This window comes from Lynx rufus, unplaced genomic scaffold, assembly GCF_022079265.1.
Source record: "Lynx rufus isolate CCGP_SWC_20201006 ecotype Redwood Valley unplaced genomic scaffold, mLynRuf1.p SCAF_7, whole genome shotgun sequence".
Lineage (NCBI taxonomy): Eukaryota > Metazoa > Chordata > Mammalia > Carnivora > Felidae > Lynx > Lynx rufus.
This window is the reverse complement of record NW_025814889.1, coordinates 107,892,144-107,915,167: the sequence shown is the minus strand read 5'-3', so window position 1 is coordinate 107,915,167 and position 23,024 is coordinate 107,892,144. Positions and strand designations below refer to the sequence as shown.

General features: G+C 35.7%; 1 protein-coding gene across 1 annotated transcript; it reads right to left on the bottom strand.

The window, feature by feature from the left end:
* Positions 1–1,053: 1,053 nt before the first annotated feature.
* ALX1 (ALX homeobox 1) lies at positions 1,054–21,733 on the bottom strand. Its single transcript, XM_047064928.1, has 4 exons — positions 21,508–21,733; positions 18,360–18,664; positions 15,233–15,361; positions 1,054–1,374 (listed from the first exon to the last, which is right to left on the bottom strand). Exons 1-4 carry the CDS (start codon positions 21,731–21,733, stop codon positions 1,054–1,056), a joined length of 981 nt encoding a protein of 326 aa, XP_046920884.1.
* Between the last annotated feature and the right edge of the window lie 1,291 nt (positions 21,734–23,024).

Below are 23,024 nucleotides of genomic sequence, written 5' to 3'. Positions count from 1 at the left end.
AGTAGCAAAAAATGCTTACAGCTTATATATCAAAAAACAAACATGCACACATGTGCACTGGCATAAGCCTATGAAATAAATATAAATTCAGATTTGCTGCTCTTTTAACTGAAAATGTTTCATAATATAATAAAGCATAATGTTACACGTCAAAAATCCTTCTTTTCGTGTATTTATTAGATGTTTGTGTGTACAGTGTAATCGACACAATTTTAGCTTAAAAGCAGGAGGTTTTGTAACTTACTTTTTTTTCTAGTGTGTTAATACTAAATCGGTGAGGTGAGTCAGTGTTGGCTTTTCTGCTGAGTCGGTGCTTTTTCATGTAAAAGATGGCATTTATAGAAACTACTCTCCTGACTAGATTTTAAATCACACTGGAATATTTCAGTTATCACCTTTAGCCACATGGTTTCAGGAAACTATGCCCAAATATTTCATGCAAATGCTGGTCATTGTAGGAGAGTGCTATTTCACGGAATGGAAATTCACTAAAACATCCATAGGTAAAAAACCTTTGAGACCCGAAGATAAATTCTCAGCAACAGGGGCTATGCCATTGTGTCTTACAGCCAGAGAGGGAGAAATAACAGTGAACTCCCGGAAACATGCTGCTTCAATATCTACCTGACAGCTTTGGTATCTGGACCTGTTCCCCAGTGCATTTCCTCCTTTATCAGGTATTATTTTACAAGGGATTTCTTGTTATTCAGAACTGACATAAATCAATCTATAACAGAGGAATTTGTTTAATACATTTATTCTTTTAAGAAGTTGCATGATCGTATTTCATCGACTTGTACAATAGAAAAAAAAAATGTTACTACTAAAACAGCGTTTGTGGAGACTGATGGATGGTAAATCTATTTAGTCTTTCCAGAGGTTCATTCTTAGATTTTAATGTTAAATAATAACGACTATTCATTTAAGCTGGTCTCACTGTATATCTTGACCTTTAGCAATTCCACACACAGCAGCTTATTGTGGTATCCTTTAAATATGAGAAATAGAATGTTTTACTTTGCCATTAAAAGAAAAATAAAAGAGTACTGTATGTTACATGGCCCATGAAATATTGGCAGTGTGCTCCTTGGCTTTCATTCGAAGGACTGCAATACTGGAAGACCTCCTTTCGAATTCTGGCTTTGTTTCAAATGCATGTCCATTGGTAGCCCCAGTCAGAAGAGAGTCAGTGAAAAAATTGTTGAGGGGCACGTGGCTGAACTGGTTCTGGTGGTGTGAAAACCCTGTATAACTGGAATCTGTCCGAGGCGAGTGAGAATAAGGTGTCATACACGAGGAAGTGTCACGTGGTAACATGCCTGAAGTAACCACAGAACCGCCACTCGCATTTCCTGCCCACAAATTGTTCTGAATCTGGAATATATAAAACAACAAATATTACATTTACGCATTCTCACTTTTGTCCCCTTACATTTGTTAAACAGTGTTTACTAAATTTTGTCAACAATTCATTGTTTGCTCGCATTGGGTGGTCTGTCATTATATTCTGAGTACATAAAGGGATTACTAAAAAATAATTACTTGAAAGATTCTTCCAGTTTGTTATACTGTAATAGATCACCAAAACCCACGCACTTGACCACATAAAATACTCTCAAAACATGTCAATCTCTTGAGTATTCTTTTTATAGTCATGATTTGAATATGAAATCTAGACGAGTTAGTCATGATTCATGACAAATTCATGTGTTTGGAAAAGCAGTTTAAAATACGGCTTTAAGTTTAAATATAGTCTTCATCTAAGCAAAATGACACAATCGCAGTTTTTAACGTTCCATAGTTACACTCAGTGTGACAGTTTTTGTTGGAAACCATTCCTGATATTAGGCTATTTACTCTGTAGAGACTTTTAATCAAATTCATTATCAGAAATGTTTACCCGTTCATTGATTTTTATTTCCTAGAGCCTCAAATACATAGCTCTGTGAATCTGAGCAATCTATATATATTTTAAACATTTGTTCTATGATTTACAGGTGATATGGTCAGGTTGCAATGGAATTATGACATGTAAAATAATTTAAAATTCAAACACATGACCATTACCAAATCATAAAAGCAAAACTGAGAAAAATGTGCTAGTATTAGCAAAAATATCCTATGAGTATAATTAAAGTACTATATACAACATTTTACATAAGATTGAAAACTAGGTTGTCATTTGAACCCAGGAAATTCACATTTCTTATTAAATCTATATAGGAAACAACAAATACAAATTTATCTAAAGTTACTAGCATGTAAAGGAAACACTAAGTAAAATTTGTATTAGGAGGTGTCTTAGACCAGCTATTTAAACAAGGCAGGGAAAAAACAGTGATCACATGCATTACTGAGAAGCACAGAAAAAAATCCTGACAAACAGCAGGAGCTGGGGGAAAATGTTGAATGGTAGAACATGGGACAGAGTTTGAGCCTTAGAAGATGAAATTTAAAACCTGTATGCCTTTTGTTATATTATTACAATAGATACCATGTTTCTCACATCTGGTTTCCTTTTTTAAAATCATGACAATCAGAATAGAATCATCGATTCTCTTTAACATATACACAAATTATGTTTTATTATATTTACTTTTACATAAAAATTCCAGTCTAATACATATAGCCCCTGATGTAGTCTCACACACCCATGCTTAAATCGTACTTTTTAAGACAACTCATTTTCAATTAATAGCATAAAATGTAAATGAATCTTCTAGATTAAACTGGTAGAGATGTTCTGTTACTCAAGATATATACATATAAATATATATGTATATTTATATAAATATGTATATATATTTATATAAATATGTATATTTCTATAAATATGTGTATGTATATTTATATTTATATAAATATGTATATGTGTATTTATATAAATATATTAAATCTGTGAGACATGTCTAAATATATATACAATGATTTGCACATTCTATTAATCTTTAAGTCGTCGTGGGCTATGTTGTTTTAATTTTGGCTGATTCTACTAAATGAATCCCACTTTTGCCAAAATATAATGATTGGTGCCACTGATTGCTGAGTTATGTATCTCAGACCAACAAGAAGGACTGTTAATGTCATTACTCTGTCAACCTAGCTCTTCTAACTTGATCTGGGTGATTTTCCTCTGACATTCAATCAAACATTGTGCTACACTGCAAAAACCACAGTCACATGTCTGACAAAAGGGCTTTCAGGAAATGAAAGTGAACTTGCTTGCTTATTTTTGAAAAAAATAAATGAAAGGCAAAATAGTGGTAGAGAAAGACTTTACATTTTAAGTTTGTTAAAAGATTCCTCAATTTACACATAGTATTGCTGAAATTTACTATTAAAACCATCTACTCATATTCCAAATGCATAGAAACATATTTACTAAGTGGGTATAAAAAAAAAGGAAAGTTAGGACAGTAAAGGCAAGGAAAGTAATCTATGAATGTAAATTTAAGAAGTTTTCTATGCCTAAAATAATTCACATTAATCTACCTATAAATTGAAAATAAATTTTCCACTTTTGATGACCTGGACAAATATTTTTATTTTGATCAAAACTTCTTACCTAGACGTGATCCAGCAAGTTAAATGTGTTACTTTTGGTGAAAGAATTTCTAGCATATAGAAAGAAATGTTTTCTGAACAGAACAGATTGGTGAAGCAAGTTACTACAGCAATATTTTAGTTGGATTTGAAAAGATACCCGGGTATTCCCATGGGTAGTAATACTGTCGCACATTTTTAATGATGTGTCCTACTTCCGTGATCTGTATCTCCTCCACTCCCATATCTTTGTTTCATTTAAAAATTTCTGGAATGTCTTCATTTGACTTTAGGGTTTTCGTTGGTTTTGATATCGAAAGTTCTATGCAAAGCATAAAAGACAATATCCCCAGTGAATTGAGATTTTGCTTCCTCTGAAGCATTCCCTCTGGATGATTAAACATCTGATGACGACAATCAAAATCATGCTCATGACAGCTAATGGTTATTAATTAATTACCATGTCGGACATGGTATTAAATGCACTGTGAAGACTTCTAATCATTTCAATACACTAAAAGATGTTTCCTTGTTTTTAGTATCCCATTTTGTAAAAGGTAAAACAGAACAGAGAGTTTAATAACCTTACCCAAGACATGTAACTCCAATTGTGGAGGTAAAATCTGAACCCAGGAAATCTTAAGAAATGCTACAATGAGGGGCGCCTGGGTGGCGCAGTCGGTTAAGCGTCCGACTTCAGCCAGGTCACGATTTCGTGGTCCGTGAGTTCGAGCCCCGCGTCAGGCTCTGGGCTGATGGCTCAGAGCCTGGAGCCTGTTTCCGATTCTGTGTCTCCCTCTCTCTCTGCCCCTCCCCCGTTCATGCTCTGTGTCTCTCTGTCCCAAAAATAAATAAACGTTGAAAAAAAAAATTAAAAAAAAAAAAAGAAAAAAAAAAAAGAAATGCTACAATGATATAAAAACTAGTCGTATAGGTTGAAGTTGCTTATTTACACATTCATAATCCCAACTTTTGGGGGATTCATAGGTTCTATTCTCTGAAAGCAAAATCCCCGATGTTTGCTCCTAACCCTTTTCTCATCCTTCAGCCTAACACAATATATGATAAGCACTTAATACAATTTTTTAGAGGACTTTAAAATCTTTAAGAATATGAAATTTGAACTGATCCATCTTGGAGGTGTAATGGAAATTTTATGGACAATTTATGCTAATACTGTATATCTAAATTTGCTTCATGATTTGAGCTCTATAATCACCATTCTGTATAATCTTGACAATTATTGTGAAAATTTCATCCCCAGACCCTGTTGACTGTATTTCCCTAGGTTGTTTTATTTTCCTACTAAATACTTATTCTTCATTACAGATATATCTCGAGGATTCTAATTCATCAAGCGTGGGGTGTGGTTTATGGGATCTGTATTAAAATAATGACAATAATACATGAATTCTGAAAATCACCTGGGATTAGGAGACACTACTGAAGCCCTTGTAAATTTTCAACTATGTTTGGTTCCTGTGATAAGAAGCTCACCTGTTTTTTTTTTTTTTTTTAAATTTTTTTTTTCAACGTTTATCTACCTTTGGGACAGAGAGAGACAGAGCATGAACGGGGGAGGGGCAGAGAGAGAGGGAGACACAGAATCGGAAACAGGCTCCAGGCTCTGAGCCATCAGCCCAGAGCCCGACGCGGGGCTCGAACTCACGGACCGCGAGATCGTGACCTGTCTGAAGTCGGACGCTTAACCGACTCTTAACCGACTGCGCCACCCAGGCGCCCCGAAGCTCACCTGTTTAAAAATGTTTCATTCCCTTTTGGAGAGTTCTGTAAAAAAGTGAGCTGTTATCTTCCTCTATTGATTCTATTTCTGTTCTTTAAAATGATACAGAATAAGCAGCATCCTTCTTACACGTGAAAATCTTCAAATATCTTAGGCAATTATGACACAAATCTCTTAAGCTTCCCCAAAGGCAGTATTTGATCAAAGAACAAAGCTGTTAGAGCTTACAGTTTAAGAAACCTACCGCTCTAAAGGCGGGCTCAGTCAATGGCCCCTCCATCCCTCTGCCACCCTATATAAGTGGTCATTTTAGAACTATGTGCTGGAATGTACAAGTCATTTTGTCTAAAACTGTTGTCAACAGAGAAGCTACAAAAAACCTTGCTGACTCATTAAAAGAAATATTGTATTTGTTGTTAAATTTTGAAATGAAAGAATGTTTTTCTGAATAGGATCACTACTTTTGTTTTTGAACTATTTCTAAGACATCTACAATGGCAATGTCCAGTATCAGATTAATTTGGGGGTGTTTTTATGGGCTTCTAACTGTATAACATTCAAGAGACTCACAACCAGGAACACCATTATTAAATAATGTCCACATCCTTCTTTCCCAAGTGCCAAAAAAAAAAAGAAAAAAAAAAGTCTGCCTGCCTTTACATTTTTTCTTCTTTATTCTGTTTAAAAGGAGTGGAAAATCTAAAAAACATTCCATGCTTTAATGTGCTTCACAACATTTTAAAAAGTTCTAGGGGTACGTTCAAAGCATTGTCCAGGGAACGTAGCCAACAGCCTCCCATTAGCATGAATGGAAGTTCAGCTGACTTAACTATACTCTACTTTGAACATTTGCTCCTTAATGTTTTTCTAATCAAACAAAAAGTTAACACTTAATTATTCCATGCCTTTGAGTTTTGGAGGAAAGCTGGTTTTTTTGTCTGATTCTTTCCAAACAGAAATCAAATTCATTTAACACTCATTTTCCTTCTGAGGAATTAAAAGTAACACGTAGGAATGAAAGAGTCAATATATATGTGTATTTTACACACACACACACACACATGATTCTTCACTGTGGATATATATTCATCATGACTTGAAGTAATATGGTAAACAATGGATAAAAATTATAAATCTCATTTACCTTTACCTTAGAAACTTGATACAAATATATTCTTTGTAAAATCAAAACTACTAAGAAAATTTTAGTATAACTAAACCTGGTGTATATTTTTAATATATTTGCTGATCTTTACTGCAGTAAGCAACACTATGTACTTTTATTTATTTTTTTTAACACTATGTACTTTTAAAGAATGTTAAACAATGCAAGTCTGTTAGTCTTTCTGTTAGTTGCAAAGTATCACGATGTATAAAAAAAACATCAAATAGTTTCATGACAGCATTATATATTCTATATCCTAATGTTTGTGCTATTTAGAAGACACCACCCTACAGAATTTAGTATATAACGTGAAAACAAATGAGTAACAACCGTTCCTTAATTTTAAAGCACTCTAAAACTAATATTTTTCTACCAAAGCAAGTTTATTTAACCTTACTCTTCCTCTATATATAGACTGTTCTTACCTGGCCCTGATGTCCATATGTACACACACACACACACACACACACACACACACACACACACCATGCTACCCTCATGCCCTCCCATCATATGCCTACACACTTCCCTGTGGGAGTTAAAGGTTGCTTTAAAAAGACATAAATCAGGGATTCACAAAGTGATGTTTGTAATAATGTTTAAACAGTAACTTTTTGCATTAAAATCCAAAAGTTGATTTTGATTATTCCTTTTTGACAGAATGTTTACATTTACTGACCACTTTATATATTATTCAATACTACTATATGTATTTATTACCACATTAGCACTTATATAATTTAATTTACCAGATTTTTTATATGGTCTCTTAAAAAATGCCAACATCACATTTTGCAAAAGCAGTTTAATTTTTTAAGAGGCCATTATATTCCTTACTAGTAGTATATCACTTCCATTAAAATTAAGGTGATATAATATTAATAACTTGCTTAGCAACTTGTGGATACTTTAGCTGTTGACTAATTTCAGGGTCCCATTAACTTTTATAGTAACTACATCAATAGTCACCACATCAGTAAGTTCCTGGCAGGGAGAAAGAGTATAAACGTTTTTATAAATAGTGAATTTACTGCCAGTGAGTAAGCCTCACTTGCTATCAGAGAAAAAGTGAATAAGTCTCAAACACTGATACTTTGTCCATCTGGGGGGAGGGAGGGGGCGGAAATCTCAATTGAAATTAATTATGAAGGGAAAAGCATTAATCTGAGCATGTTTAGATACTACCTAAGATAGAAATAAGGGTACATTTTCATCAGTCCCTACTTATTGGGTGTAATTTTCACATACAAAATTTCAGATAATATATAATTATTAATTTAAAAAAAATCAATTTACATTTCAAAAATTTCAAAAATACATCTTTTCAACATATAGCATCATTATGCTAAAGTGATTAGTAATTATTTATCAGGAAAGGATCATACATTAAGTATTGACTACTACTTTGATTTTTTAAATAAAATTCCATCTTAGAAATGTGTATAGGGATTTAGGACAAGTAAGAGTGACTTTCCATTAAAGTCACATTTCCATTGTTTGTAACACTATTTTTCATGTATTTTAATACATGCATGACAGCCATTGTTGATGGTGCTTGATTCATTTTTAATGACACAATTTCCCAATTAAAGCAAAATCCACAATTATAAGAAACAAAGATTAAAATATAAATCAAGTTTTCCTTGTGAATTAATAACTTAAAACATGAATCAAATATGCAAATGTTTCAATTTGCGCAAAATATTTTGAAACTTAGAGATTACCACTTGGTGTCACATATGAGCCTTGAATTTATTGTTAAAATCCTGAGTAAATTTATCCATTATTTTCATCTTGTATATGTGTTAACCACAAAGTTGGAATTTTATTTTTGTGATTTTAAATCAACTGTGAGTTTGTGTAATTTTTTTTATTTAATGCTCCTTGATTTAGAATTAAAAAAAACACACAAACATGAGGCTTAATAAATACGGCAAGCATAAAATTCTGTATTAAACTATATAGCGTTGGTTCACACTAACAATAACAATGTCTACTACAGGTTTTAACCACAGATTTCCCAGGTTTAATTTTCCCCCTGGTCCTTCTCTATCACCCGCAAAGTAGTTTTTATATGTATAAACAGCAATGGCACTCTTCAGTAATTTATTTTTACATTTTTTGTAATTATTTATTTTGGAAATCTATTCAAATTATTAATTTGTTCTTTCCTCTCAAAATATAAAATACTAATGACCAATTCAGATAAATTCAATGTTTTAACACCAATTGCCTATTAAAAGCAAACAAACAAAAAACCACAAAAAAACAATCAGCTAAGTAATTCTTAGTGTTTAAAGTCATTAAGTCATATTAAAATGAATATCACGTTTTTCAAAAAATATGTCTATAGTCATAATCTAAGACTTGAATGCGCTTTGCTTCTTTTGCAGGGTAATTTTTTTCATCTCTGAAGAAAAAAGTGTTTGTGTTTTCAACAAAATAAAAATTATTCCGTTTGTGTCCAGCTGCATATTCACTTAAATGACGCTGAGAAGACCTGCCTTTATGCTACACAGAACTTACATTAAATATACATTATACATATATATGAAATATTCTTCATACAAATTTATATACAACATGTACATATTTTTATACATTTAATTAAATCATCAATTTTATATCAATATGACTTGCTAACCTAATGATGTTAATATTTTACCCCTCCATCCCTCATAAGGGAAGCCTCACTGTATCACTATGGGACCATTTCACTGGTTGTTACATAGATATGAGAATATTTATTATACAATGCATCAAGTATAGCTATATTTTGAACATTTAAAAAAGATTTTTGGTCATTTACTTTTTTCAAATGTTTGGGGATAAAACAGAAAGCACTGATGATGGAAGAAGGGGGGAGTGAACAGTATTTTCGCAATCACTAGCTTATAGAAGCTTTAACATTTCCTTTAAAAAAACTGCACGATTACAACATTTGAAACAGACTTTGTTAAACTAGAAATGTTGTACAGCTTTAATCGGTGTTTTAAATTACTCCAATGACTACCAGTTATTTATAACTTGAATCCCACTTCTGGTATATTCTAACTGCAAGTGGCATATATTTATAAGGTCATCAATTAAACAACAGAAAGCAAGATACTGCACGGGTCCCCTTGTATATTAGGTAAACATTGAATTAGTTGTGATTCTCACTATCCACTAAGTAAAACCACATCGAAACTTTTGGTGGGAAAAAATTTCAAACCTTTTAAAATTTTTGATGAAAATATTTTCTTCATGAGAAAATAATTTTGGTGGATTAAGAATATACTCAAACATTCCTTAAGTTACCATATTTGGCTGTCCCAATTTAAAGAGGAAAGTACATATAACTGAATTTGGTCTTTCCCTAGATCCTTAAATAGTAAAGTTACTAAAAAATTGGATTAGTTTAAATGCTACAATAACAGAACATTCACACCACTTAGCTATCTCTCTACTGTAGAATTCATAATGACTAATGGCTATTATAGAATTATTTCTATTTATAGAGCACTTGTTATTTACTAGGCAATGTCCTAAGTACTTTGCAGAAACTATTATGTTTAATCCTCACAAACATCATATGAACTTTTATACCCATTTTATAAATGAGGAGAAACATTCCTAGAGGTTAATTCATTTGCCAAAGGTCTAAAATCTGTTAAGTAGCAGAGGCAGGATTTGGACCCACAAGTACCTGACTGTGAAGCTCATAGTCAAACATTAACACCTTAGCCCTTTTCAAGTCCCATGATTTAGTTACACAGACAGGAAATTAATATAATCCTCTCACTAACAGAAAAAGTATTAGGATAATGGTCCTTATCATCATCCACACCACCAGCTGTAGCACCAACAATACCTCCATTTCACCAATAAAGAAATCTGAAGATAAGGAAGTCAGGAAATGTATCCAAAGTTTCCAGCAAGTAAATGATCAAGTTAATGCACATGTGATCTGAGCCAAACCTGAGGGCATGAAACTAGGGTTTCTTATAAGAATGAAGGCTGGCTATCATCCTCTAGAAATGTTTATACCCTGACAAAATATTTTATTCAACAAAATAATTATTTGAAGAAATGCTTTGGCATTAATGAATTAGAAGCAAATTAGAATCTACCGTTGATAGATGCTTGCTTTTTTCATTCAAAGACACAAAGGCCTTTTTGATCTGCTGGGTATAGTTTGCATCAGGAAGTGTCTGCAGAATTTTGTATGAATATGACCTAGTTTGTAATCTGTCCAAAAAGCAAGAGATTTTGTCTAGATAATTTATATAATCTCCATGCCTAAAACAGTACCTAGCATATGTTTGTTGCCTAAATACAAGTAACTCTGGGAGAAAAAGAATTAAGCCGGAAGGATTCTGCAAAATCTTCCTAATCTATTCTGTTCAACAGAGGAAGAAATTGAGACTCAGAGAGGAGAAGTTAACTGCTTAACACCACAGAGGTGGTTAATGGCAGAGATTCAGAAATCAGCTGTTTTCCTGGGAACTGATTAATTTTGGGTTCATAATGTACCCCAGAATATTGAAGTGAAACTACTTTTTTTCACATCTATTGAGTGTATACATAATTTGCTTAATACTGTTGTAATACAAAGTTAAGTACCGAATAATCTTTTTAAAATATAAATACTTTATATTATAAATGGGGTGGACCGTATACAGTCTACCACTTTGCCAGTGAGAAAGTCATGTGCTGATTGAAGGAGAATTGAGAGAAGGTTTCCTGGAGGAAATACAGTCTAGGTGAGGGGAAGGGAATTCAACACAGAGGGAACAGATTCAGCATAGCACAAGGAATAGGTTCAGCATGTGGTTGCTATTTAAAATATTGGAGAACATCAAGTAGTCAAGCACTTTCATTTAACTAACTCATAGTGTTGCCAAATGACAACTGATATTGTGAGCCCAAATAAAGGGATTTAAAAAAAAAAAACAGTACATCAAAACATACTACCTTGAAGTATACTACTGGTATCACACTCCTGTTTGCTATCAAATATGGACAAGATTAAGAAAAATACCTGAAAACAGTCTGAAAAGTGTCTACAGTTTTATTAAACTGCTTTATATCATTACTTTACGCATTTAAAAAAAATGAAAGCATTTTTGCTTTCCGAAGTGATTTGGTGTTTTAGGGTCAAAATTGAACTATTTCATTGCTGAGTGATGGGTCACAGAGCTAATGCTGCATAAAGAGCTCTGAACCCGTGGACTTCAATTTAATGAACTAATAGCTGTAAGAAAGAAGCCTGACCTAAAATAAGCCCTCAATTGGTAGGTATTATTTTTACTATCAGGGCGGTTGTTACTATTTTGTAATGGGAGGAATGGAAACAAAGTATTTAGAACACTTTAGAAAATGTTAATTAGTTAATTCATAACTAAACCTATTATATGTTATACATATAGATACCTCCATAGTTGACAAGATTATTATCCACACAGAGCAGACCTGATACAATTTTCTCACCCAATTCTGTTTTCTCATGTATTTCTGTGTATGCTTTTGCTTTCCTGCCAAATTGTTAATTTTTTATTTCTGTCCTGTTTCTAAAACAGTTTTCTTGTTTCCAACTTTTTGGTAATTAATAATGTTTTTCCATAGTTAGAAACAGTAACCAAGATCAGTGCCTTATGGCATTGAATTGTTGAGTTCTACTTTGGTCCCTATTTTTCTGATTATAATTTCTATTTTTAAGACACATGACTTAAAAAAAATTCCTTCAGGCTAAAGCTTGAGAGACAAGATCTTAGTGTAATTATTTTTTGCAAAATAAGAAAGCCAACCACATATTTAAGTTAAAATGGACTTTTCTTGACTTTATCCAATACCCACAATGGGGAATGAGAGACACTTGATTTCAGTATTTTTGGCAACCAAACATTTAATGACTTCTCAATATAAAAAATTACTATGGATTTTACAGTAGTGATTTTTATTACTGTTGATGAGTTATACTGTCAAAAACAGCCTCAACATGTGATATCTTTGCTGCCATACTTAAGTTATGAGGTGGTATAACCAATGGACATAAATTACAGAAAAACCACAGGGAGAATTCATGCAAAATTCCCATGATGTGTGAGGAGATATTTTTAATTGATCCTTTGTGGGAGTGAAAAAGACTATCAAATGTATAATGTGATTTTACCATCTCCCTTCCTACTCGATCTACTTACCTCATTCTGTTAACTGACAACATCTAAAGTTGTGAGGCACAATAACATGATGGCAAGACAATCCTAGAAAAAAAGCATGACGAAGTGTATTAAATAATATTAAGCTCTTACAAAGAGCTTAGTTTGTGCCAGGCACTGTTCTAAATGTTCTATGTTGTGCAGAAGAAGAAAGGGAAGTTAAGGATAAGGCAACCACCAGCAAAGCACAGAGAAGTGTGGGGGGGGGGGGGAAACAACAACAACACATAAACTGAAATGGGGTTTGCAAGGAAAGGAATGAAGATGAAAATAATAAGCTGCAAAAAAATATGTATACATATACATACATATATATATCATAGGTGTTGTCGAACAGATTTAGTAAGACTAAAGTCCATTTGAAAGGAGTTCACTAGTTTGTAACTTTATTTTTTCTAAATTCGTCATAGTGAAAGTTCAAAATTTTATAAACTATGTGCTATCTCTATTATTTTCATTATTTCACTTATTCTGAGTAAAGTGTCTGCTCACCTGAACTAAACTGCAGACCTGAATAATGCAACTTAAGCCTTATGCTCCTTTGGTATTCATTTATTAATTATTCAACCATTTAAACATAGTCATTGGGAGAAACAGTCTATTGTGAGGGTTAAGATCTTGCACTTGGGAGCCAGATTGCCTCTGATCAAATCTGGGTTTCTCCACTAGTGAAAGTGAGTAAAAACCTCACCTCTCTGTGCCTCTGTTTCTTCATATGATACATGAGGATAATTAATAACACCTATTGCATAAAGTTGTTGTAAGGATTAAATGAGTTAATATATACAACCTGCTTAGAACAATGCCTGGTAGAGTCAGGACTATGGTGTGTTAATAACTGGGATACCACTGTACTGCCTGCTCTCATGGAGTTTGTAGCCAACCAAGGAAACTTCCTCATGGCACTTTGCTCAGAACTCAACTAGGATACTCAGCAGTATTTGGTGAATACAAGTTCATTAGCCCTATGATGGTAAGTAGGAGTATGCACATGCTTTAAACTGGAGAAAAAAAAAAATAAAGGAACTACTTTCAGAGAAATTTTGAAGAGTAAGAAAAACAAGGTTCTTCTAAAGGCAGGTACGGACATTTATTCAAAAGGTATTGCTGGTCTTCTAGTAAACTGCAGTGGAAAGGCTTAACGGTAACAGCCCTTTATAGACTGTCCTAGAAGGAACAGAATCATGGAAGGATTCCTTAACTCCCATGGGTCTCGGACTTTTAGAAAGATTGAACTAGGTGATCTCTAAGACTGTTACTCACATATAATATTACATTAATAAATTGGGTGAATTTATGTGGAAGAGTGAAGGTCTCTGAATAAGTTTTTAAGAATCATAAAAGGCATCAGAATACAAGGACCCACAAAACTTAAGGATGAATTCATGCTCACAAGGTATGAATTTATAGACGAAGAGAATGAATACCTGTAAGTCTGGGATTGCGAAAAACCGGTTACTGAACTATCACAGTATTCCACCGGCATATATGTCATGTATTTGTGTTTAAAATGCTCTCCTGGCACCTGGGTGGCTCAGTCAGTTAAGCATCTGACTTCAGCTCAGGTCATGATCTCACGGTTCGTGGGTTGGAGCCCTGCATCAGGCTCTGTGCTGACAGCTGGGAGCCTGGAGCCTGCTTCAGATTCTGTGTCTCCCTCTTTCTCTGCCCCTCCCCCACTCACACTCTCTCTCAGTCTCTCAAAAATAAACGTTTAAAAAAAAAAAACTTAAAAAAAACCCAAAATGGTCTCTAACAATGCATATCCTTCACCAGTAAGGAATGAAATAACAAATGTCTTGTTCCTTAGAATACAAGTGTTCCTTATCATGTATCAAATACAGTTCTGAATACTATTACTCAGTACTAGGAAAAACTGTCTTAATTATATGTGTGAAAAGAAAAGAAAAAAAACCCTCTAAGTTAAATGGAAAAAAATAGAAGAAAATGAATGTCTAAATACTCTTTAAAATGAGATGAGAGCTCCCATTATAAAAGGACGGATGTGTTTTTTAATGTGATAAATTTTTAAAATTATGTCCAGTACTAATTCTATGTATGCTTTAAGTAACAAAGGGCTAAATGTTTCCTTGAAACAATGAATAACTTCAAAGCTGAAAAGACAACATAGGAAAAGAGATCTTTTTAAAATGGGACGGAATGTTTCATAGACCACACTTGACACTAGGTTATGGGATAGTTCATAAAACGTTAGCCACAGAGACAGCATGCCATGCAACACTTTATTTATTTTTAAAAGTTAACAAAGGAAGTGAGTGTGAATAGTTAAAAACGTAGAGTAATTAAAAGACTTAGACCATGAATGAGGCTACTTCAGTGGTTGCAATGTACAATAAGGAAGAGACCCTAAAATAGTTTTGAATGAATGGCTCTGAAAGAAAATAACAAAATAAATATTTCAGTCTAATAAAAATCTAAAAAACATGCAAAAACTCTTCTGGGGATTAAAATTTTCATTCTTGACTATTAGCTATAATAAAGCCAATCATAATAGCCCTTTTAAGAATGTACAAACCACATCTGTTTCTCTCGATCAGTATTCTGTGAAGTTTACCATACCTGTGGATAGCTGTCAGTCCTTGGCAAAACTGATATATCATAGGTGGCAGCAAAATGGCTTTTAGCTTGTTGTATTTGGCCATAACGTTCTCTTTTTCTCCACTTGGCCCTTCGATTTTGAAACCAAACCTGATTTTTTAAAAAGTAGAATGTCAGCTGAGAAATATTTGATAATGCAATGGTGACATTAAAAGACATAAATTGGAAAGACACAAACCAGGTCAACAAAATCACTAATAAAGAAATTTATATCAGAAAAGTATCCACAAATTTTACTTTTTATTTTAACCTGATAAGAGGCGATATAAATTAATAGAAAGGGATGAAATACTTTAAAAAATTATTTAATACGTCTCAGCCTCTGGGCTTTTTTTTTTTTCATTTTGGAAAATAAAAAGGAATTCGATTATACGATTTTGAAGACTCTTTATGTCTCCAAATTATTATAGATAATGCTCCTCTTAGAGAATGCTGCAAATATGGAAGACATTCATAACTTTCTAGTTTGGGGTTATGCACATAACATTAACCCAGCCAAACTATAACCAAATTAATATCTGGGTCTGTCAAAACAATTATGTTTAAAACATGTCACAAAGTGAAGCCTTTTCTGGGTTGTACCCATACTTAGATAATCTTAGAAAAATTTAAACACAAAGGTTACATCCAAAACACATGGCAATGGCAGAAATATCATGATTATTCAGTAACAGAAAATATTAAGATTACATACTATATTGAGCATAAAAAAGACTACAGGTAAGTGGAACCATCTGAAATTGAACTCTGGTTCTAAAATATACAAGGGTGCTTATTACATAAATTATACCACTTATAATACTCATCTTCCCTTACAGAAAATGCTCAGAAATCTTCAAAATCATTTCCCTAATTTAAAAGACTTACAGGTAATATAGACAATAAAAGAACAACGGAAGTTATAACCAAGTATTAAGAAAGCCTATGAGTTAGTACAGCCTCTACAAGGTCATGAAGCTGTCATCCAAATTTCTCTAATTATGTATTAATGATATTTATCATAACAACCACCTCCTTCAGAGGGTTAAATAATCACTAATTCACACTTGTAGCTCTCCAGAATCTTCACTTTAATATTTTAATGAATTAAAGAAAGACAGAAAATTATATTCAGTATGCATCATTTGATATTTCTGAGTAGACATTTCATGAGCAGCTGTCAAGAAGCTCTTCGGTCTTTACAAAACTGTATCCAGAACACAAAAAACAGAAAAGAAGCTGGAAGTCAAATGTGAAAGTGCAAATTGTTAAAATTTACTTGAAATTTGTGCTTTTTTCATATTCAGTTGTGATCTTCTATATCTTTACCATCACATTTATAGAAACATATTCACCTTCAATTTAATATGTGTAAGCACGTATTGAGAATTTAAGGTGGGACTTTATAGTTTCCAGCAATTAAAAGAAGGCAATGAGAGCTATCTGTTCAGTGTGGTTTCTTAGGACATTGATGGGAAAGATGTATTACACACAGTGCCCAGGGCTCAAAACAACATCAACAACAAACAAAACATTTTCTTGCTGTCTCCAGAGGCACCAGGAGCAAACTAAAGGAATTTAGTATTGAATGGTTTTTGTTTGTTTGTTTGTTTTGTTTTTTGGTTTTTCACTGAGAAAAAGGTCTTTATAATCTCCTTAAAATAGGTGTGAATTACCACTCTGATATGAAAAGCAGGAAAGAGAAAACCTGAGTAAATTAGGTTCAGGTTGGCTCTCTGTGCATGTTTCTAGACAAAAATTAATCAGGAGTTGAGGAAACGTTAAGGAGAAAACATCCGTTGTGCCCAGCTGATCACTCTATAAACATATTTTTTTTTATGGTTACAAGTAGAACTAATTTAAATATATAAATACAAGACAAACTAAAAAAAAAAAACCCACACACGTGGGACTAGTGTTAATACTTGACAATTCTAAAATTCTTCATTAGCATCACCTTTCTGTATCTTTACTTCCTGAACTATGATAAAGTAGCTATTTGTCTCCACAAACTAAAGAAAAATCCTGCTGCTTGGTATACCGCACCCCCAGATGGTGATCTTAATGATGTAAGGCCTTACAATGGCTTAATCTTCAGAAGAAATCTTACTCTTCTTTCTTCCAGAACAAAATTTCTCACTATTTTATTCATTAGTCTATTCTTATATATTATGGGAACTGCAAAATTCAGTATTTTCCCATTTAGCGTAGTAAAAACAAAGAAACAGGCCATTCCCTGAAATTGATGTTACTTGAGACGTAATAAAATATAGTTTAAGCATACCAACTCTAGTAAAAATAAAAATATGTCTAAGAAATAGAACTTTACCTAGTATAACTTTCCTTTTTCAAATGATTTTAAAAGTTTAGTATATTGGACCATCCAATTTGATCATTTGAATGTAACTTATAAATGTAATTCAGTATATATTTTAATATCATTTCAAGATCCTTATTCCTATTGCCTCTGCAAAAGGGATGTAAGCTTTCTACATTCAAAAATTCAAATGGAACGGCACTATTGGTAACCAAAGGAGCTAGAAAAATTAAAAGAGAGCTATATGATCTTTATGCATAGTGAAAATAGTTACGGTATATATAACAGTGAGATTGCTTCATTTTTTTTCTTTGATTTATTATAACTCCAACCTCAATAACATTACAGATTAATGGGCCATTGCACAAATAACTTACCAACACCTGGTACATAACCTAAAAAGAACCTTAATGGCTGATAAAATAGAAAAGTAAAATAAAGTAAAATAAATGTATTAGTAAATAGATAGCTATGATTCTGGGTTTTTTGCACTTTAAAAAAATTTTTTTTAATCAGATTTATTTGTGAAATTCCCTTCTTTTTAAATAATCGTTAATTTGTATACCTATGTAATCAGTCCAATGTTCTTTTATGTATTTGTGTGAATGATTAAATCCTTTGCAAGGAAAAAGACATTTTAGTAGACCTACATGCCTATAGTACATGGTTCTAGTCTTTAGTGAGAGGATCAGTTTCTTCCTTTTGGCAAAATGCAACCACTGAATTATTCTAACAGTATCTCCACACACCGGCCCCCAACACGCACACCCACGTCCTTCATTTGGCTCCTACCTGGACTCTGGCCTCCGTGAGCTCAGTCCTCAGAGCAAGCTGTTCTCTGACGTATACATCCGGGTAATGGGTTTTCTGAAAGACCTTCTCCAGCTCCTCGAGCTGCAGGCTGGTGAAGGTGGTTCTGTGTCTCCGCTTCTTGCTGCTGGATACGTTGCTGTCACATTTATCCCCAAGTTCATCTAGTTCTCCCTTTTCCGGCATCCCCTTCACGGGAGACATTCGGAGACTGTTACAGTTGTCCATAGCTCTGTTTAGCTCGGGATGAAGAGGCTGTCCTTCGCCTTTAGTGATGCCATAGTTCACTGTACTCAGAGGGGGAAAACAACAATTCTCAGGCTTGTGGAACATTTCGGTGAAGAAATTACGTTGAAAGAATTTAGAGCATCAGGAAAGCAGTCTGTTAATGATTTCTTGTGCCAGTATTAATGCAGTCATCCCACTGTGCACAATTATTAATCCACTTTGGGCAGGGTTAAGGCCATTTAAAAATGTGTACGTGGGACTCATTATTCGCCAGATTTACAGTTCTATTTTACAGGAATAATGTAATGTTTATGCACATAATTTATAATCACATTAAGGTGATCAAATTAAAAGATGCTCTAGATTAAAAAAATAATGAGCACAATTTTTTAAAAGTGAACCAAATTTAGTGTAAATCATGTGTGAATTTATTCACAGCAGACAAAATCAAGCTACTTACATGGCTCAAGAAAGATATTTCAATTTTAAGGAATATCTGTAAACTCAAATCCAGACTCTTCCCAACTTATCTTTCTGCTCCACACAAAATACACACTATAGATTTAAGATATGGTATTGTCTCTACTATGCTTTGAATATTTTGACTTATACCCATTTCTGCTTTTTAATCTTTTTTTTTTCAAAAAGTGACCTACTAAATTAAAAAATGAATTTCATATCAGTTTCTGGAAGTGCTTCCTATAGAACAGCCTAAGATTTAAGTAGACTTTAGTGTAAAAGCTCATTTGGGGGTTCTTTCCAAATATGTGATATTTATGTTTCGTGCATGAAATATGTTATAAGACAGAAAGCTTTATTTTTTTCCCTAAAGCAGAGAAATTAAAACATCTATGAAAAGATTACAAAAGATGTCATCTCCCATTCTGTTTAGAGGTGTTTTAACTTCAGTGATTTCCCTCCAGCTTTGGTTGCATGCTTGCTGTATGATATAAAACAAAAATACATCATATGGTCACACACACACACACCCAAATCCAATGGGTGCATATAATGAAACTGGAAAAACTAAAAAAAAAAAAAAAAAGTGAACCCAGCCAGAACAATAATTTCCAATGAATTGTCACACTTTTTTTCGTTTTTGTCTGTTTTTAAATTTTCTCGTAATGTATCTTAGCAACTGCTCTAATCATTACACAAATGTCTTTAACTTTAATCACTATATAACTTAAATGCCTAATATCCTTTATGTAAAAGATGTGATGTAAAAGTAGATATAAAGAAGAACCATGACTGATTAACAATACGGTTTTGTCTTCTTGAGCAGAATGAAATAGGGAACTTCGGTAATTAGGGAGGGGGAGGGGAAGCAGTCGTGAGGCTAAGGGCATCTCAGGAGAAAGACAGGAACTTTCCTGAATTTAGCTAACTGCTGCACACATCCAACTTACTTAATCCTGTCCTATTAAAATTCATCCTAAAAGTGTGATGTTCGTTGAAAAGTTGTCAACGTATCAACAATCACCTATTCTCTTCTTATTTTGGATCCCCGACAATTTAAAATAGGATGAAGTCCTACCCAGCAGTTAACAGAGGACAAGAGAGTCATGTGTTTTTTTTTTTTTATCTTGTCCATTTAAATAACTTTACGTATACATAAAAGAATTCCAAAAATAAAGATACTGAAGTCTGAAATACAACCAGAAAGGCAAAGTTTAGCATATTAAAAATAAAAACTGCATCTGTCTCTCTATATACTAGACTGGAAACGATTTAGCTGATTTTCTCTATCGTTCCCGCTTACATTTTTGGTTTAACTTTGCAAGTCAAAAGTATTTCGCAACGCTGAATAAGTAAAATATAGGAGTTCTTTTCTTTTTTTTTTTTTTAAACTTACTGTGTACAAGTTTTCGAAAATCAGCCCTTATGAGCCAGTACCTTGCCAGATTTTGACCCTCCATTAAAATAGGGGGCGGGAGGCTTGTTGTAAATATTTCACACTTAATTCGTTTGTTATTTTAAAGCAACCCGCTCCTTACAGCTTAACTGTGGAATATACACAATGATAAGGAAAAGTCCTCTTGGAATTGTAAACTTGCTTTAGCTGTCGCGATCTGAAAAAAAATAGGTTTGTATTGGGTTACAAGATAGAAAAGATAGATGGTTTGTTTTGATAACATTTTGACTTTGAGATACTTGGCCGTTCAAAGTTGAAGATTTCACCCAGAAGCATTCTGAAAGGGTTCTTAGGTGACTTTGAATGTGGAGTCAGAAAAATAGACAATACGGTATTGGGGAGTGAGGGATTATACTGGAGATTCTTTACCCGAAGCTACTGAAAGCGATTTGGTGTTTAACAAAAATGTTATGTGCGTTGTGTTGTAAACCCAAACAATCAGAAATCACAACTTCCCACAAGCCAACCTAGCATAGCAACCTTCCAGCTTCACAGAGAAAAATACCGATACGTCTTGGGAAAACTTTTTTTTAAGGTTTTTCATCTAAAGGAGCTCAAAGACGTCTTACTCCAGACGACACTGACGTCCTCCAAGGAGCGGTGATCGATTTCAGCTCCTGCGGGGGCAGCGCGGCCGGCTCACAGAGGAAGCGCCCTGTCTTGACTCAATTACACTCTATTTACCGCCCTATCAGTTTACGCCTGGGTCCCAGATAGAGGGTCTCCGGGACCCACAAGGGACAACACACGACAGCCAAAGGAGAACCGCGCAGACGCGATCCGGTGCCTAATCCTTCCTTTGCCCCTTAAAGTCGGCTGCAGCCAAAACACTACTCCTTAAAACGCTCTCAGTTCCACCGCCCGCCTCCGCCCTCCAGCTCTCTCGCTCCCCGTTTCCTTCCTCCCTTCCTCCCTGCCAGCCGCTCCCCACCGGTCCCCGCACTTGGGTGTGCGGAAGGGCGGCCGTGGCTCGGGCTGGCGACTCACCGCCGCTGTCCTGACAGGGCGAGGCTCTCTCCAGGCGCACGTGATGCTCGGCGCGGGGCAGGGGCCCGAAGGCCTGCACGCATTTGCCCGCCGACGCTTTGCTGTAAAAGGACTCATTGTCCAGCGTCTCCATAACGTGCTCCAATGCGCCTCCTGCGCCCATGTAGAAGTCACTGTTTTTACTCGGCGGGCTCTTGAGGGCAAACTTCTCGCTCAGAAACTCCATAATCCTGGAAGGTTGTTGCGGAGCTCCAGGGGCGCGGAGGCTGGAGAGCGCTGGGGGAGGGAGCAAGTGGGCGGGAGAAGGGAGGGCAGAGGAGGGAAGGGGAAGCGAGCGCTTCGGCGCCGGGAGCTGCCCGGCTCCGAGCCCTTTAATACGTCCCGGCTGGAAAGGGGGCACCCGAAGTCGCTTTTATATCTTGAAACTCAGCTGGGCTCTTCGGGCAACCTCCCAGTTCTAATGAATATGAAAATAGGCAGGCGACTAACTCCACCCCGGCCCCCCCCCTCCGCCCCCACCCTGCCCCCACCTTCCCTCACTTCCCCGCGCAGGGCGCGTCCAGGCCTAGGTTAGACAGACAGCTCCATTTCAGACAAATGCCAGGAGGGACGAGGCCCCGACACCCAGAAACATTGTCGCCGCGACAGTGGAATGGCATTTCGGAAGAGCTTGGTGAGATCGCAAAGCAGTTAACCCTCCACTCCCCACTCTCTGCGCCCTTCCGGGCAGCCCGCCCGACACCCGGTCCCCACCCCGCCCCCACGCCGGCCACTCACTACCAGAAAGATTTAGAGGCGTCTTAAGAACTTGAAAGGAAGTATTGCTTTAAAGGGCTTTCATTTCATCCGTAAATCGTTTATGTGGAAGATCCACATAAATCGGAATCCCTAGAAGCCAGAAGCATTGGCAGCTCTTAACTGGGTTGGCGGTGGTGGAGGGGCCGCTCTGCTTCTAACCCGGAGGAGCTCGGCGTCCCGGTGCTCTTGGCGCTTAGGAGCCCATGGCCTTTCCTTTCTTTCTGGAATGCCGCGGCGTGTGGACGTGCTGGCGACGGGTGGGAGAGGGGAGCTGAGCAAGGGGCATTGAAAGCATTATGCCAATACCAATCCCTTTCCTCACTCTCCTCCCCACCGCTCCCCTTGGTCCACGGTTTTATCATTAGATCCAGATTAAGAAAACCTACTAGGAAAAGTGCCTCCTCCAAAGGGCCCTTTAGTGTAGGCCGGGGGCGGGAGGGGGGGGGAGGCTCTTTACACAAAGGGGCTTATGAAAGAGGAAGGCCTTCCGCCTGGTTTTTAAAACAATTATGTTTTAAAGAGTGGCGGCGGAGTCCCTGTGAACAGCGCGTGTGGGGAGCGAGGGGCGCGCAAGACCTGGGCGCACAAGCGCCGCGGCGTTCCGGGCGCCGGCCGGGCCAGGGCCTCGCTCGGCCCCGGGGTGATGCTAGGGTGGGTGGGGAGCTGGCAGCTCCCTGAGGGCAGGAAGGCACTGCTGGATTGAAACCTCCTACGTGTGG